Source organism: Pelodiscus sinensis, chromosome 2, assembly GCF_052426305.1.
Source record: "Pelodiscus sinensis isolate ZL-2025 chromosome 2, ASM5242630v1, whole genome shotgun sequence".
Taxonomy (NCBI): domain Eukaryota; kingdom Metazoa; phylum Chordata; order Testudines; family Trionychidae; genus Pelodiscus; species Pelodiscus sinensis.
Window position 1 is genome coordinate 116,214,864 of NC_143053.1, and position 19,568 is coordinate 116,234,431.

The 19,568-nt window shown below is 38.8% G+C and overlaps 1 protein-coding gene across 6 annotated transcripts in view; it reads right to left on the reverse strand.

Moving 5' to 3' along the window:
• FARS2 (phenylalanyl-tRNA synthetase 2, mitochondrial) overlaps positions 1–19,568 on the reverse strand; it is a 393,359-nt gene that overhangs the window by 160,353 nt on the left and 213,438 nt on the right. For all 6 annotated transcript variants that reach the window (XM_089776401.1, XM_089776398.1, XM_075921300.2 and 3 more), the window contains one exon: positions 2,959–3,119. In XM_089776401.1, the coding sequence (XP_089632527.1) occupies positions 2,959–3,119 (161 nt within the window). The remainder of the gene's footprint in view (positions 1–2,958; positions 3,120–19,568) is intronic.

Consider the following 19,568-nt stretch of genomic DNA (forward strand, 5'->3'; position numbering starts at 1 on the left):
TCATGGTGTCCCCTAGGAAACATTAAAGAGCCCTTGTGACTAAAGCAGCGGGAGCTACGCCCTGGAGTTGGCAGCAAGAGAAATCACTAGTAAGAGCTAGCCTATCATTTCTTGTTTCTTTTAGTGATTTTTTTTAATTCCTTGGTGTCCAGCAATTTAAAATGATCCCCTTCTATCACATAGGAGGGGCACACACCTACTAAGGCACATCCGGGCTCTTAGGGAAGTTCAGTGCTTTGTGAGTCTCCTAAGGCTTCTAGTATGGGTAGACTTACAAGCATGGAAATTCACAGTTAAGATAGTTGAATTGCCATAATTTTGCTCCCACAAAAAAACCACTGAATGTCTGGGAGGATGCACTTATACAGACAGAACTGATTTTTTATTATTCTGGGTTGGCTATCTACTGAACTACAGAATTAGAACAGTCTACAAGCATTAAAAGCATTAAAATGAAAAGAAAATTGTTTAATGGGGTTCATGAGGGTAAAGCTTGGAGAAATGGTATGAAACTGAGCAAAGACAAATTTTTTCTGAAGGCTAGTAGGAAAATATTTGTACAAAACTCCATTGGACTATGAAAGAATCCGTCAGTGAATGTGGAGGATGACTTGGCACTGGAGTATTTCAAAATGGACAGAATTTTGCCTAATACAATGCAAGTCCTCTCATATCCATGATTTTACATGGAGAACTTTTGACGGTTTCTACAGAGACCATTTTCATCTATCTCAAGAGAAAAGGGAGAGAGAGGGTACTGGCATAAAGAAATTTGAAGTAGTAGTTTGAGCATCACAGAAAAGTTATGTTTTGAAGAGCTTCATTTAATGATGGTACAAGAAGAACTGTTGCTAAAACTGGTCAAAAAAGGTAAAACACTGGGTCCCATGACAAGTAATCAAATTCAAATGAATGAAAGAAATTCAGAACTCTCAACACACATTTTAAGTTCTTTATAAATATGCTGCTGATCTGAATTAAACTGAATGCTATTTGACAAGCTACCAGAGGAAATCAGTACAAATCCAGAGTCTGACTATCTTTAGGAAACATTGGAAGGCCTTCCTCTTTAAGAAGCTTTTTAATTATGTGCGATGCTTTCAATTAAAATAATCCTTTTATTCCTAAATGCTTAGTAACTGCTCTCCCCAAAGGAAAATCCTACCACAAAAAGAGTTTTGATCCTGTGAAAAGAGAGATACCAATGACACATGAAGTCCACTAGGGACTTCCTATTGCTAGTGATTGGACATGGAAGACACTCAGAAACACAAGCGATGGGTGAATATAAAATGCTAAAATAGATTTCATTAGCTAAGAAATGTATTCACAGGACCCTCACATTCATAACAACATTAAGGGAAAAGAAAAATGGCATTTTTTCCACTAGGCTTTTCAGATTTGACTGAGTTCTGTCAGTCATTTTCATGGTTTGTTTTGACTGCTGACTGCTTCCGGGAAAGTTAGAATCATAAGTATGTGTACTGTATTTGAATGGATGTTTGGGCACTTCAAACCTCTAGTTGAAGTTTGATCTTTGGGAACATACCAGAATACTTAGGTTTGCTCTTTTCCTTTTAACAGTATTACATAGAAGAATTGTGGAGAATTTTCCCCAATTTTCAATGCCAACGTATCTTCATTGCTGGTGATTGTACAAATCTGAAATCTGTTTTACAACTGATTCAGCGTTATCATTTTTCTTTGAATATTATATTTACTTTCAAATAATAAAAAAACAAGCTGGTGCACAAATTAAGGGAGAGGAATAGTAAAAGACACCAGTGTTAAAGTCCACCTCTCCCACCCTGACATGGTACGGCCACAATTATTATCCAGTTTCTCATAAAGAGACACCAGGTACAAATGCAGTAGTTGTTCTGACTTTTCTATAATCCCTTCTACTGAAGCATGATGCCAGTTTACTTGATTCTCCCCATGCGGATGGTAAAGTATACTCTGAATGCAGCACTGCCTTTCAATCAATTCAAGTTCAGCTGCTGTATTACTGCAATGAGTCAGGCAGACTGCCAGCTACAGCTATGTCAGGATGGTTTTGATAGCAGAGTTACCACAAAAGTGCTTCTGAAACACCAGCTTGAAAATCATCTGCAGAAGAGGCTGGAGGAAAATGCTGCTAGATATGTTAGGGCAAAGTAGCAGGGCCGACAGCCTTGCTGGGCCCTTAACCATTGTGTATGCGTGTGGGGGGAAGGGGCCTGTTCCGTGCCACTGGAAGGGGTGTGACCTCGGGGCAAAGGGGCGGGGCTGGAGCTAGGCAATTTTCAGTGATGTTAGAGTGCACGGCGTGGTGCTCTGGCAGTAATTTAAAAGGCCCAAGTATCCAACTGCTGCCACTGTTGCAGTAGCAGTGGAGACTGGGAGCTCCTGGCATTTTTGTATGACCAGGCCTTGGAGCAGTTGCCCCCTTTGCCCCCTCCATCATTGGTGGGCCTAGGGCAAAGGAAACTTGTGCTTGCTAAGTATCATTAAAAGCTATATCCACCCACATACACATGGAAGATAGCAGGACACATTTTCAAGCTGTTTTGCAGAGGCTGTAACATCAAGCAAGAATTTGGGAATGTATTATAGTATTTTTAGAGGTAACTTCCATTCAAAGTAGCATAGAATTACAGCTCTCATTCAAGAAATCACTTAAGTATGTTCTTGAGTCCATCCCTATCCAGGAAAAACAAGAAAGCACGTGCTTCGATGCTGTCCTGAACAGAGATGATTTTCTGAATACATACAGTTTAATAAAAAAGATATCCATCAATTATATAAATGTATGGTAATGACAAGTTTTTCCCACAGCAGCTAATATTTTATGATTTGTCTTTTACTATTGATCACAATTTTGGTTATTTAACATGTTTTCTCTCCTTTGGTAATGACCAATCATTTCTACAGACATAAAATTATCTATTCATACAGATATATATAGATATATATTACCTGAAACTGTACTTTTTGGTTAACGTGAGACACAGTAAACTGTTTCAGGAAGCGTTCATCTTCACTCCAAAACAGGCGGATGTCAGGGATATCATAGAGGATCATAGCCAGCCTTTCTAATCCTAGGCCAAATGCCCAGCCAATTTTCTCCTCAGCTCCAGCTGCAATAAATAAAGATAAAAATCCAAGGGCTTAAGTGTGGCACATGAAAAATTGCTAATACAACACTCATCTCTTTTCCAAGGAAGACACTAAAGAAGCATGACAGGTAAAAAGTCAGCAAGTAATTGTCAGAGGATGGAGCTAAAGCTTGATCTTCATCCAATCAAAGTCAGTGGCAAATGTGAACAAGAAAGCATGATCAAGTTCAATAGTAAGCAAGGCTAGTGACAAGGAAGACTTGCTCCCATGGCTCTCTGGCTGCAGTTAGATTTTGAAAACTCAATTAACAGCACTTTCTGTTACTCGTCTATTGTGCTTATAGGTTAAAAACCCACATTTTATTCAATTATGTTGTATAATACATAAAAAATTGGCTTACAATCCAAAGCATTTTAGTTGGGCTTACAGATTATGCCAGTGTAGAGTTAACATGATCACTAGCATTTGGGAGGATAAAAACAGTCCCTTTCAAGGAGGCAGTAAGATTGACTAACACCGACTGAGTGAATATTTAGCAAAATGGGATTTAGGACTCTGTCAGTGCATATAACCCCACCTGTAGCCAGATAGCTCTCCGCTCGGCATAGGCTTCTGCACCTGGAGAAAGCTGTAACTGTATCAATTAAATAATAATTAAACATTCTTTGTACTTATTAGGGATGTGAATGGGTAACCGGGTAACCAGTTACCTGGTAAGCATCACTCATTAAGAGTGATGCTTACCGGGTACTGGTTAATCAGTACCCGGTGGGAGATGCTACCCCACGTGTTGGACAGCCAGCATCAGTAGCTGGCAGTCCCACGTGTAGAGGAGGGAAGTGGCAGCTGTTTTGCCCCACCCCAGGTGCTTGGGGCTGCTGGCCCCTGCTACTGTGTCTCCTCCCTATGCATGGAATCCCACTTAATCAGTTAACAGTTTCAACCTAAGGTTTACATCCCTAGTACTTATATAGCCCTATGAATGTGAGGATCTGATGTTCATGACACTGTACCCCTATCAAGAATGAGAATATTTCCCATTATTTACAAAAAAATAAATGGAGAAACAAAGATATTAAAATATTTTCAAAAACTAGAGCCTAAAGATAGACTCCAATATTCACATGCAGATAGCAGCCTGATTTTCAACAGTACTAACTTCCCAACAGCTCCCAGGAAGCTCAGCCCTTTTAAACAATCAAGCCATTGCCAACATAAGTATTTGGGCTCCCTTTTTTAAAGTACTGGCATAACACACATGCCCCAGTTCACACAGGAATCTGTTATAGAATTTTGTTTCCTGATTTCTATCTCTGTTAGCATCCAAGGAAGAAAACTCCAGCAGGGAGCCCATGGGAAGCCTTCGGTAATTGGGGCAGTTGAAACCCCCTTGAGGTGCACTGTCCCCATTTGTGCAAAGGGAGGAACATCACAGTCCTGGATGCTTGAAGGCAGACAAGAAGAATTAGAAAAGAAGTGTAGTCATTGTTTTGATTTATTTAGTTAACCTGAACTTGCTTATGTTACTTAGAATACTGAGTCCCTCAGCAGGATTCCTGTGCACTTTATTTGTGTTATCTACTGGCTCACACAGCACTTTCCAGACAATTGCAGTAGGAGGTTAATCCACTTTATAAAGAATAATCCATAGAGACAGAACTGTAAATACCCTGCTCTATCCTTCTTAGGATGATCACAGGTACACACAAACAGGATCTTTGAAAGCAGACAAGATAAGAAGCACCCTGTGCACTACACACTACAAAGGTTGGATTTGGCAAGTTTGTTTACACCAATTTTTATATTGTATAAAGGGCAGGGACAAAATCACAAATGCCACCAAGTGACTTTTTTAAAAAAAACTCATTCTGAAAAAAATATATAGGACATTGAAAGGTTGCTGCTAATTCATTTGGAACCCACTCCAAACAATTGTGTTAATTATAAGGGTGCATCTACATTGCACCCTTAGAAGCCATGCAATTTGAGCTACACAAATGGCGTACCTTATTTCGAGCTAATTTCAAAATAGCTTATTTCATAATTTGGTGCTGTCTATACAGCACAAAATTTCAAAATAAACCACTATTCCGAAACATTCCTTAATCCTCGTGGAACAAGGTTTACAGGGACATTGGAACAGTGAACCAACCCGTTATGTTTTATAATAACAGGCTTGTTCAAAAGAATAGCTATTTAGGGATATCAGAAGTATCCCGAAATAGTGCTATAGTGTAGACATACCATAAGACACTAGAGCAGGGGTCTGCAACCTATGGCTCTCAAGGCAAATGTGGCTTAGTGTGGAACCATATATGGCTTTTTGGTCATTCCCAAAATGCATGCAACTTTTAAAATTAAAATGAAAAATTAATTCAAAATTTTAAAAATGTGTAATTATTCATGTAGCTTGAATGCGTGCATGGACCTGAATTTGACTAGTTATGATGTACACTTCAAAGAAATGTGCATAAAAATGCAGCAGCAGAAGTCCCATTGAATAAAGTCTGTGAGTACAATGATCATTTCTGCTATTAGCAGGGCTTGACAAACTGCTATATCTACTCATCCGCGGCGAGTAGATTTCAGCCTGTCGCTCCGTAAGCTCCATTCACCGGCGCTTCACGCATGTGCAGTGCCGGTCTGGCACATGCACGGTGCGGGGCTGGCGAGTAGCTCTCGCCGGGGTTTGTCAAGCCCTGGCTATTAGTAATCATCATGTCAATTACTAATAATATTAAGTTGTATATTTTCAGTCATGCAAATGAGCATTCTTATACGGCTCTTTGTTGACCACTTGTTCTGAATTTTGATATAGTTTGGCTCTTCGGTTTGAAAAGGTTGGCGACCCTTGCACTAGACTAGAGCAACTCCATAAAGTTGCACGGGGCGGGGCGAAGGGGGGGAGGAGAGAGGTGGAGGTATAATTAGCACAAGGTTTTAAGCTTCTCTGATTTGAGCATGATATAGTGCCTGCCCCAAATTTAAAGCACTTACTCTTTTAGTGTAGAATATTTAAAAATTGAGACATTTAAATAATCTGCTCTTTCAGAAGATGGACGATTGAGAATTCAAGCTTTAATTTAAAAAATTTTATGTTTGGAATCCTTCTGTATGTGAAGAAAAGATTAACCAAAAGAAAATCAGTGTTACACTGTGGTCTTCCTGAATTGTATCCCTCTCTCCCTAGGCTGTTTTGTCACTTTCCGTCTTAGATGATAATCTATTTTGGTCAAAAACCACAGGTAAACTCTCCACCCTACTGAAGTCAATGAAAAAAACTATTGACTTCAAAAGGGCAGGATTTTATGCCATATCATTGTACAGCGCCTCACACAATAGAGATAGGGTTGCCAGGTGTCCGGTTTTGAACTGGACAGTCCAGCTTTCTGTACAGGAACCAAATTGCGAAAATATAAATGAGAAAATACAAATGTCCGGTATTTTCTAAATAAGATGTAATGTAGATTGTAATGTAATGTCAAGTGTGTCTGGTATTTTTGTTGAAACCATCTGGCAACTCTAATTAGGGCCTGGATTTATCTTGACAATACTACATAATATATAATAAAAACAGAAACAGACTGCCTAAGTCAATAGCTCTGAGCGTTATGAACTGCCTCTGTTTGTCTCACCTGAGGAGATAACTGGAACCTAAAGATGTCAATTTAAATACCAACAATGGTAACGATTTTACTGCTGCTCATTTAAGCAGACAGAACTAACAAATGTGGCAAATTAATCTGATGACAAACAGAGCTGATGACTATGTTTTAGTACATATAAAATATTAGCAGAAGAAGGTTTTGATCGAGGCTGTTTTTAAATGTTAGTAATGTGTATATTTTGATTTATGAACAGTTATAATCACAACCATTTCAGCTTATTCCACAAACATTGACATAACATTCGTTGACAAACTAATTGGTCATACTCTATCTTTACCCAGAATATTGTGGTTTCATCTCCGTTATTTATTTTTTAGATTGAATGGGTTCTACTGCATATTTCTAATACTCTGTCTTTTGGATCTCCTGAGCACTAGGAAGCCAACTGGAGGGAAACTGTTCTGCTGGAGACTTTCTGAATGTTAGGAGATGTGCATAACAAGGTTTTCCTTAGCTGGCTATCCTGCAGAATTTGTCAAGTGTCTATTGCAGACTTCAACCCTTCCTATTGTGTCCCTTCCTTTCTTGCTTGCTTTCTACTTATACATTTTAAGGCCCCTAGTCAGCAAAACATTTAAGTATGTGTTTAAGATTAAACATAGGAATAATTTCTAGTCAAATAGACTAGAGCATATTCCAAAATACACGCTGTCAGGGTTGCAAATTCACTTAAAGCACATGCTTAAGAGCTTTGTTGAATCAGGGTCAAAGCACATACATTTTTAAACACACCTATTTTATGGAAGTCCAACAACTATCACTCCAGAATTTATCCTTATAAAATGTATATGAATAAAAATTAAGCACTTATAATGACAAGAAGTTATTGTAAGTCTCTAAGGTGCTGCAGGACCATTCGTTGTTTTTAAAGAAGTTATCGAGGCAAGAAGGGCCTGAAAATGACTGCCAAAGACTTAAAGCTGTGATGGAGACTGGCTGAGAGCCCAGGTGTGGATCTGGTCAGGCAGCAGGTTTAAGGGAACTGGGGAGTTGGTGAAGCAACCATAGCTTCTCTGTTTAGAATGCCACAGGCCAATTTAGATAGCTTGAACAGATGTTCAAGTTTTCTCAAGCTGGCTCTCAAAGCTGTTCAGGCTGCCAGGCTCTTGATGTTTCATGTGAAAAGATTTGGCTACTCAGCAGAGGATCATCACTGAAATCTTCTTTGCCCAATACTCAAAGTTTTAAGAGTTCGTCTCTTTGGCTCTGAGGTCAGTCTCCCATCCTGGGCCCTCAAGTCCTTATAGATAAATACACTAGATAATAACCACCCCCAACTACTCAAACATCACCAAGAAATTCTCCATTAGAAATGTTTGTTAATTTAGAATGGTTACTCAAATGTATTTCAAACACAATAGTCTGGACACTGAAAAAAAAACCCAATGAAATCATAAATTAGGGAAAGATACATGTCCGATATAAAACAGGGACGTAGCCCGAGGTGGGCTACTGACTACCCACTTTGTACCCAAGCATGCCTGGCAAACCAGCGAGGAAAGGGGCTTGGGCGCCAGGGCTTATCTGTTTCCACCCAGCGAGCCAGCTGGGGAAAGAGTTGGGAGCCAGGCTGGGCTTGACCCCGCTCTGCCCTGGTACTTCTGTCCTGCTTCCCTCATCTCCTATCCTTGTCCACCTACACAAAGTTAAGGTCCCCCCCAAATGGGTCCTTGTAGTTATGTCACTGGTACAAAACCTTTCTCGAGACATTAGCCTATTACCTACTACTGGTTAACCATGCTAGCACTCTCTATTCACTCAATTTCTATACTAATCAACTACACCTCATTTAATCTTTTTTGGGATAGACTTAGAGGATGCTATATTTTAGTGAAGAGACATATCCTGACCTGTCAAAGCCCAGGGGTAATAGCTACTGGATCCTTTATTACACCTGTGAAAAGAAATATACCTTTTTTTTCTGAAGTAACAAAGAACTTTAAAACAGTGAGATAAGAACTTTTCTACCATGCAAGATTTTTAAGCTTTCCTTCATAACTTAATTTTAGAATCAGGCTAACATTCTCTCATATGAATTTCAATTATGCTTATTTTTATACCTGCACTGCCTTTTATTAGACAGCTACGTCATTATTTCTGTAAATTTGCCAGGAAAATTTGTCTTATTTTATTCAAGACAACTAAACTGAGTCTTAGAAATAGGAGAAGTGAGAGAAACTAAACTCAGATCTTAAAGGCTGAAATAGGGCTAGGAGCAGGCAATAGCTTGGGTCCAGCGTGATCTATAAATCAACAAATCAAAATCTGGCAAATTAAGAATTAAAGAGAGCTATCTCCCACCTCACCACCTTTTTAAAGATTGTTACTGACTGTCAACTTGATCACCTTTACTGACTGAAACTGCAGGTAGAGATGCGGTCTCTCAAACAGCAGAACCCAACTAGCACAACTTAAATTCTATCTAGAAACTGATCTACTGCTAGAGAATAATACAGAACATTGTTCAATGTGTAGCCTCATGTAACAATACTCTAATCTTGAGGTGAGAAATTCAAGGTAGGAATTAGAAAGAAAAGGATGTAGTCTTATTGCCAAGCAGCGGTAAGGAAAAACAGTCTTGGCTACAGTTGTTACCTAGTAGCAGATGATCTAATAAAGCCTCCAAATTGTGAAGATGAGTGATAAATCACAATCACATTTCCTCAATCAACAAGGCTGATATACTTCTCTGTCTTTTTCTTCTGGGTGCATCCTTGAATGTATAAGCGTTATCGAAATCTTATGTTCATTGACCCTCTGCCAGTTGTCCTCATTCAAACTCCAGTTTCAGCCAAAGGATTAGGGCCTGATACTCCATTGTGTTTCTTTTGTGTAGTCATTTACAACTGTGCAAAGTAGGTGTAAAATTCAATCAAATCAGAATGACACAATTTTGTATTCTATTTACACTAGTGTAAAGGACTATACAGGAGTTAGGCAGTGAAGAATTAGCAACTGCACCAACTAGGACAGATTAGATAGAAACACAGTATAAAGGAGAATAAAAATTATTAAGATGACTATTCTTTAATTCCTCTTTAATTTAAAGAAAGATCACTCATCTCCAGGGTGAGATCTTCCATGCATGCTGGAATGTATTTCTATATCTGAGTTAGAAACACCTCAAACATATTTTTAGATGCGCTAAAGAATTATTAATGAGCATTAGTTTTTAAATGGTTTCTGAAAAGAAGAGCTAAACAAGATTTGGCTAGTTAATATGGATTACCCATCACCTTTGAAAAGTCATGAAAGTCGGGAGAGATTCCAGAAGACTGGAAAAGAGCAAATACAGTTCCCATCTATAAAAAGGGAAATAGGGTCAACCTGGGAAACCACAGACAAGTCAGTTTAATTTCTGTGCCAGGAAAGATAATGGAGCAAATAATTAAAGAATCCATCTGCAAACAACTAGAAGGTAATAAGGTGATAAGTAACAGCATGGATTTGTCAAGAACAAATTATGTCAAACCAACCTGATAGGTTTCTTTGATAGGCTAATAGTACCCCTTGTGGATAAGGAGGAAGCGGTGGATGTGGTATACCTAGACTTTAGTAAAGTATTTGATATGATCTTGCACAACCTTCTTATCAATAAACAAAGAAAAACCAACCTAGATGAGAATGGATAAATAAATGGCTGGATAACCATTCTTAGGGTACATCTACACAGCAGGGCTAAAGTCAGAATAAGCTACACAACTTCAGCTACATCAACTGCGTAGTTTAAGTCGAAGTAGCTTATTTCGGGTTTTGGCGCTATCTACACAGAAGGCAGTCAAAGGAAGAATAAATACTCTTCCTTTGACTTCCCTTACTTCTCATAAAATGAGGGTTGCCATGAGTTGGAATAAGAAGTCCTTCAGCTTGACATTAGTTGAAAATAAAGGCTTGTAGTGTAGATGCACTCTTTGTTATTTCAGAATAACATCAGTTATACCGAAATAACGCTGCTGTGTAGACATACCCTTAGAGAGTAGTTACCAATTGTTCACAGTCAAGTTGGAAGGGTAAAACAAGTGAGGTTCTCTAGGGATCAGTTTTGGGACCAGTTCTGTTCAATATCCTCATTAAGTTTGCAGATGATACCAAACTGTAAGGGGTTATAAGTGCTTTTCAGGCTAGGATCAAAATGATCTGGACAAACTGGAGAAATAAGGACAAATGGAAAGTGCTCCACTTATGGAGGAGCAATCAGTCTCACACATACAAAATGGGAACTTACCATCTAGGAAGGAGTACTGCAGAAAGAGACCTAGGGGTAATAGTGGATCATAAGCTAAATATGAGTCAACAAAGCAAGCAACATTCTGGGATGCATTAACAGGAGTGTTGTGAGCAAGACATGAAAAGTAATTCTTCTCTTCTACTCTGGAATAATTAGGCCTCAACTGGAGTACTATGTCCTGTTCTGGGCATGACATTTCAGGAAAGATGTGGAGAAATTAGAGACAGTCCAGACAAGAGTAACAAAAATGATTAAAGGTCTAGAAAACATGACCTGTGAGCAAAGTCTGAAAGAATTGGGTTTGTTTGCTTTGGAAAAGAAAAGACTGAGAGGGGACATGATAGCAGTTTTCAAGTACCTAAAAGGGGGTTACAAGGCGAGGAAGAAAAATTATTCTTCTTAGTGCCTGATAATAGAACAGGAAGCAATGGGCTTAAATTTGCAGCAAAATAGGTTTAGGTTGGACATTAGGAAAAGTTTTCTATCATAGTGGTTAAGTACTGGAATAAATTGCCTAGGGAGGTTGTAGAATCTCCATTATTAAATATCTCCAAAATAGGAGATATTTAAGAGCAGGTTAGACAAACATGTGTCAGGGATGGTGTGAGGTCTTGCTGTGAGGGCAGGGGACTGGACTTGATTACCTCTTGAGGTCCCTTCCAGTTCTAGTATCCTGTGATTTTAGAGGAGAGCCACAATAATCGAAGAATGGGTAATTGCCATTGGAATGAAAACATTTTAATCTAGTTTTTATAAAAATGGCTTTTCTGGTATGAGTAAAACTCCACTGTATTTTGAAGACAAAGGGTCCTACAATGGACCAGATGCCAGTGTGATATAGATGAGTCTAGGAACAGAGTTAGAAAAGCATCCCATAATGAGGTCAGATGAAATGTTAATCAACTAATACTCAAAACTTATTAAAGTTCTACTGAACTGATCTCTTCATCTAAAACAAAATCAGAACTATTTATATTATCTTTTAACTTCTTTAAATTGATGTGTCAGGCTCCTGAGTGCAATCCAGTTTAAATTACCTCCTTAAACAAGGATTTGTCTTTCAGACTCAGCATGCTAAATAAGCCACTCTTCAGGAACTCCAGAAAAGAAGTAAACATTAAATTATGCCTACTCTATGATGGAAAAAAAACCTGAGGTTTTTTTTTAAAACTCAAATTTGGAATAATTTTCTAACAGTAATCATTGCTTTGAGAACACAGCTTTGTCTCCTGGGTCAGACTGATCTGTGCTGTTTGCTTCACTTGACAACTAAGTAAAATAACTTTAAAGACACTGACTGATTTTTTAATATTTATTTTTGTTCCATAATCAAAATAGCCTTGTATACACTAAAAGGAGAACTTGTTTAAAAGTAACTCCCAAGGGAAACAATTACTCATATTAACTCTCTTCCAATAAGTAATTAACACATATTATATTTACTTTCACCAGGCTAAATAGACAGTTGTGAAAGGGGTCCTGCCTCTATTGGAATTCTTGGGAAAAAGAAATAGATAACAACAGCAGAAAAGAAGAGAGAGAGAAAAAGATGGCAGGAATTGAAAGTGAAAATTCCCTTCTCCCTCCCAGACAAATTCCTCTTCTTTTTAGCCCTCTTAATTTTCTTTACCTTTTCCTTTGCCATGTATTAATTTTTTCCTTCCTAAACCTCTCACCTTTTCCATCTTCATCTTTTTCCATCGTCTGGATAAAGATTACAGTCAGTTCCCAGGTGCAATTCAAGATCTTGGTTTTGAACTCAAAGCCCTTTACGGGCTATGTCCCAGCTACATGCCAGTTTTATGCACAAACTAAGTAAACTAGATTACAAGGGGCCTCTAAATACATTTTTTAAAAACCTAGTTTTTAGTTGTATCTTGCCTATGCTCTGGTATATATGCAAATACAAAACATTATTATTTCTATTTTCATTGTCCTTTCTGTTTGAATAATACACATTTTGAATAATGCTATGGGACTTCTTAAACTTGACATAGGTTAGGGCATCAGCATGTCTTAATCCAGCCCTGCAGCTACTATAATAACTGCCTTTCTCTTTGTATTTTAATGCTAAAATTCTGAAAAGCTGGGATGCTCAAACTTTAAGTACTTAGAATTGCATGTCTGGGGGGTGGACATTCCCAGTGGACAATATCGGAGGAAGCAAATTCCGCTTATTTGACAAAGCCCAACTTTGCTGAATTTTCAATCATATTGCCCATTTACTTCCCCAGATTTTGCCTAAGAGGTTGAATGTTGTTTTATTTTAGCATGTATGTTGAGTTCCTCTGGCATTCCTAACATTTTGTCAACATAGGGAGCTCTGGAGGTTTTTTATGTTTTAAAGTGTTCCTAGAAGACAGTATGATAAAAACTGAAGAAAAATATTTTATCATGTACAAACAGAGAATATTTTTCTCCAGTTTATATTCTCTCTCTCTCTCTCTCTCTCTCACACACACACACACACACACACACGAATGAATGTGATTGCTATTTGACTGGAGAGAATGTGGGATACTGCAGTGTTCAGAAATTCAATTACTTATTTAATTTATCAGGGTTATAAACTACAGCTGGACAAGTCCACTCCAAACAAGTTTACTGCCCACATGCAAGTTGCTTGACAAAATGCAAGTTGCTTGACAAAATGTCACTCTAATTTATTTGGTCTGTTTAGTGTTTTATTACGCTGGTCTTCCCTAGATTTTCTCAAAGAGAAATGAATACCCTTCAATGGCTGAATCCAAGGAACATCACATTCTGATTCAATTTCCTGTTTGTATTTTATCCTTATATTAGGTGTGGGCTGCAAAGTAGCTAATAGACTGAAAAACAATACTTTATACATACCACATCACTGAGCAGTATTTAGTTTGAGACTGAGATTTTCTTTCAAACCGCAAACATTAAAAAAATCTGTAAAACAGGTTTTATATATAAAAAGTGAAATTTTGTTTACTATATTTGGAGGCAACATGGTATATGGGTTAGAACATGGTACTGGATGTTACAAGCTAGTGAAAACTGTCAGATGTTTGAGGCAAGAATTGTCTTTTTTGGTTCTATATTTGTAAAAACAGCTGGCATAGTGAGATCGTGGTCCATGACTGGAACTGCTAGGCACCACTGTACTTAACTAACCAAAATAATAACAATAATACAGTCTAGGGTCCATAGACGACTGGTAAAAACTCATTGTTGGTCTTTGAAAAATCATAATCTCCCTGTGCATCACCTTCCCCATCTGTAAAGTAATGCCCACATTAGGCCCAACATAAATGCAAAATATTATTAACATCTTCCTGCCACTACTTGTTTACCGCTTTGAAGGCAGTATTATAAAAGAAGTTCTCATACTTAAGGGATATTGCACAGGGTCATAAGACCATAAGAACGGCCGTACTGGGTCAGACCAAAGGTCCATCTGGCCCAGTATCCTGTCTACCGACAGTGGCCAGCACCAGGTGCCCCAGAGAGGGTGGACCGAAGACAATGATCAAGCGATTTGTCTCCTGCCATCCCTCTCCAGCCTCTGACAAACAGAGGCCAAGGACACCATTTTATCCCCTGGCTAATAGCCTTTTATGGACCTCCATGAATTTATCCAGCTTCTCTTTAAACTCTATTATAGTCCTAGCCTTCACAGCCTCCTCTGGCAAGGAGTTCCACAGGTTGACTACACGCTGTATGAAGAAGAACTTTCTTTTATTAGTTTTAAACCTGCTACCCATTCATTTCATTTGGTGTCCTCTAGTTCTTCTATAATGGGAACTAATAAATAACTTTTCTTTATCAGCCCTCTCCACACCACTCATGATTTTATAGACTTCTATCATATCCCCCCTCAGTCTCCTCTTTTCTAAACTGAAAAGTCCCAGTTGCTTTAACCTCTCCTCATATGGGGCCCGTTCCAAACCCCTAATCATTTTAGTTGCCCTTTTCTGAACCCTTTCCAAGGCCAAAATATCTTTTTTGAGGTGAGGAGACCACATCTGTACACAGTATTCAAGATGTGGGCGTACCATAGTTTTATACAGGGGCAGTAAGATATTCTGGGTCTTATTTTCTATCCCTTTCCTAATAATTCCTAGCGTCCTATTTGCCTTTTTGACCGCCACTGCACTCTGTGTGGAAGTTTTCAGAGAACTGTCCACGATAACCCCAAGATCTCTTTCCTGATTTGTCGTAGCCAAATTAGCCCCCATCATACTGTACGTATAATTGGAGTTATTTTTCCCGATGTGCATTACTTTACACTTATCCACATTAAATTTCATTTGCCATTTTGTTGCCCAATCACTCAGTTTGGTGAGATCTTCTTGGAGTCCCTCACAGTCTGCTTCTGTCTTGACTATCCTAAACAGTTTGGTATCATCTGCAAACTTTACTACCTCACTGCTTACCCCTTTCTCCAGATCATTTATGAATAAGTTGAAAAGGATTGGTCCCAGGACTGACCCTTGGGGTACACCACTAGTTACCCCTCTCCAATCTGAAAATTTACCATTTATTCCTACCCTTTGTTTCCGGTCTTTTAACCAGTTCTCAATCCAAGAAAGGACCTTCCCTCTTATCCCATGGCCATGTAATTTACACAAGAGCCTTTGGTGAGGGACCTTGTAAAAGGCTTTCTGAAAATCTAGTATACTATATCTACTGGATCCGCCTTGTCTGCATGTTTGTTAACCCCTTCAAAGCACTCTAACAGATTAGTAAGACAGGATTTCCCTTTACAGAAACCATGTTGACTTTTGTCCAACAAATTATGTTCTTCTACATGCTTCACAATTTTATTCTTTACTATTGTTTCGACTAATTTGCCCGGTACTGAAGTTAGACTTACTGGTCTGTAATTGCCAGGATCGTCTCTAGAGCCCTTTTTAAAAATTGGTGTCACTTTGGCTACCTTCCAGTCATTAGGTACGGAAGCCGATTTAAAGGACAGGTTACAAACCACAGATAATAGCTCAGCAATTTCCCATTTAAGTTCTTTTAGAACCCTTGGATGAATGCCATCCGGTCCCGGAGATTTGTTAACATTAAGTTTATCTATTTGTTCCAAAACCTCCTCTAATGACACTTCAATCCGGGACAGTTCCTCAGATTCATCACCCACAAAGGACGGGGCAGATTCAGGAGGTATCTGAGCCTTTAGCTATGATTTTTGAAAAATCATGGCAGACAGGGGAGATTCCAGAAGACTGGAAAAGGGCAAATATTGTGCCCATCTATAAAAAGGGGAATAAGAACAACCCAGGAAACTACAGACTGGTCAGTTTAACGTCTGTCCCAGGGAAGATAATGGAGCAGGTAATTAAGGAAATCATATGCAAACACTTGGAAGGTAATAAAGTGATAGGGAATAGCCAGCATGGGTTTGTGAAGAACAAGTCATGCCAAACTAATCTGATAGCTTTCTTTGATAGGATAACGAGCCTTGTGGATAAGGGAGAAGCGGTGGATGTCATATACCTAGACTTTAGTAAGGCATTTGATACGGTCTCGCATGATATTCTTATTGATAAATATAACTTAGATAGGGCCATGATAAGGTGGGTGCATAATTGGTTGGATAACCGTAGTCAGAGAGTTGTTGTTAACGGTTCTAAATCCTGCTGGAAAGGGATAACAAATGGAGTTCCTCAAGGGTCTCTTTTGGGACCCGTACTGTTCAATATCTTCATCAATGATGTAGATATTGGGATAGAGAATACGCTTATTAAGTTTGCAGATGATACCAAACTGGGTGGGGTTGCGACTTCTTTGGAGGATAGGGACATAATTCAAAATGACCTTAGCAAGTTAGAGAAATGGTCAGAGGTAAACAGGATGAGGTTTAATAAAGAGAAATGCAAAGTGCTCCACTTAGGAAGGAACAATCAGTTCCATACATACAAGATGGGAAGCGACTGTCTAGGAAGCAGCATGGCAGAAAGGGATCTAGGGGTCATAGTGGACCACAAGTTGAATATGAGTCAACAGTGTGATGCTGTTGCAAAAAAAGCAAATATGATTCTAGGTTGTATCAACAGATGTGCTGTAAGCAAAACTCGTGAAGTCATTCTGCCGCTCTACTCTGCACTAGTTAGGCCTCAGCGGGAGTACTGTGTCCAGTTCTGGGCGCCACATTTCAAGAAAGATGTGGAGAAATTGGAAAGGGTACAGAGAAGAGCGACAAGAATGATTAAAGGTTTAGAGAACATGACCTATGAAGCCAGGCTTCATGAACTGGGCTTGTTTAGTTTGGAAAAAAGAAGATTAAGGGGGGACATGATAGCGGTTTTCAAATATCTAAAAGGGTGTCACAAGGAGGAAGGAGAAAATTTGTTCCTCTTGGTTTCTGAGGACAGGACAAGGAGTAATGGGCTTAAAGTGCAGCAGGGGAGGTTTAGATTGGACATTAGAAAAAAATTCCTAACTGTCAGGGTGGTCAAATATTGGAATAAATTGCCAAGGGAGGTGGTGGAATCTCCCTCTCTGGAGATATTTAAGAACAGGTTAGATAGACATCTGTCAGGGATGGTGTAGACGGAGCTTGGTCCTGCCTTGAGGGCGGGGGGCTGGACTCGATGACCTCTTGAGGTCCCTTCCAGTCCTATTATTCTATGATTCTATGAATCTCCCCAACGTCCTCAGCCATGAAGACTGAAGCAAAGAAATCATTTAGTTTCTCCGCAATGGCTTTATCGTCCTTGATTGCTCCTTTTATAGCTCGATCATCTAGGGGACCCACAGGCTTTTTAGCAGGCTTCCTGCTTCTAATGTACTTAAAAAACATTTTGTTATTTCTTTTTGAGTTTTTGGCTAGCTGTTCCTCAAAATCTTTTTTTGCTTTTCTTATTACATGTTTACACTTGATTTGACAGTGTTTATGTTCCTTTCTATTTATCTCACTAGGATTGGACTTTCACTTCTTAAAAGATACCTTTTTGTCCCTCACTGCTTCTTTTACTAGAAGCTAGTGGGAAACTAGAGCTAGTGGGAAACTAGAGCTAGTGGGAAATTTTCCAGTGAAAAAATTCTCTAAAAAAATATTGGTTTGTTGAATGCAAAATGTGCCCTGGAGCTGAGAGCCCAAAAATCCTAGTTCTAACCGCGGCTTAACTTTGACTCTGTATCAGGGACCCAGGCAATCAGGCTCTAGGTAGGGGTCTCAGAAACTATGTTCCTGAGTCCATAACAGGCCAGGCCCTCTGGACTTCCAGGCTCCCTGGTGTGGAACTGGGAACCTGAATGTACCTTGGATTCACAGACCCTGGAGCCCTAGCAGCCACTAACTAAAACTGACATTCTTTTAGCAGTAGTAAAACTGACAAGAATGTCAGTTTCAGTCAGCAGCGCCCATTTTTTTTGTAACAGAAACACCATGGGTGCAGTGTTGGTAAAACAAAATTGTTTTTGAAATTTCTAGTTTGACACACAATTAGAATTTTTTTCTCTCAGTCCAGTTTGGAACAAAACCAAAATTTGAAAAGTGAAAATTTCTGATAAATTGGAAATCCTACATTTTGACTAGTGCTGCTAATAACTATTGGAAGTGATTGTGCCATGACTGCAGGTGTATACTTGCTCACCAGTACAATTAATTTCTTCCTTGTAGAATAAACCTACAATCTTTAATTGTTACACATCTAAACATCCAGTTATTCAGCCTGCTCTGAAAACTCTCTGATCAACAGCAGCTAACCCTGATTTTCTCTTTTTCTCACCGGGGACATATGCCTCCAGTTCTTGCACTAAACAATTGTAAAGGGTCTCCTCAGGGAACAGAGAAAGTGTTATCAGCTTTTCAAGCTAAGCCCACATATTGATCTTCTGTCTAAAAAATTTCAACAGTTGTATACTCTTGGCCATAAGCATTTCTGTCAATAAGTCCCTTGTGCTATCCAAGGATCAAATTAGTTTTAAAATATATTCCCATGAAGTATACATTACGTGGGATTAGACACTATAAGCTTTGAAAATATAGCTCTACTGCATATAGCACATTCTACAGCACCCTTTCAAAGACTGTTAGTGCATACTTTACTTCAGAGTTTCTAGTGGAAAGAGCTCATAGTTGGATTTCCTTGGTTGACCATCTGCTCAAATTTCAACAATTAACTGTTTTTACAAAAACCCACACAAATATGCTATTGCCCAGACAGTGTATTTTGTACACAGCCCTCAATAGTGTTGTTTTACAGGCCATTCTCACTGTAAGTCCAAGATACGGTCTAAAAAACTAGGACTTATAATGAAACAACTTAAAGCAGGGAATTTTTTTCCCATGGCTGACTTGCATTTACAAAAAGTTGTGGGTTTTTTTCACATGAAAGATTTGGGATGGGAGGCCTGAATCTACCTGGCTCCTCCAAGGCTCAATTGTAACTTTAAATTGGCTTGATTTGTTTTCCTTTCCTTTTCATTTCTGTTTTCACGTTTGGGATATTTTTAAATTACCGGTGTCAGTCAGGAGTAAATAGCTTATGGCTAAATTATAACTTAACAAAAATGGAAATTTTGTAACATCTTGGAGTATAGCCATGCAAAGAACCACTAAATGGAACCCTTCCTCCTCCCCCCCCCCA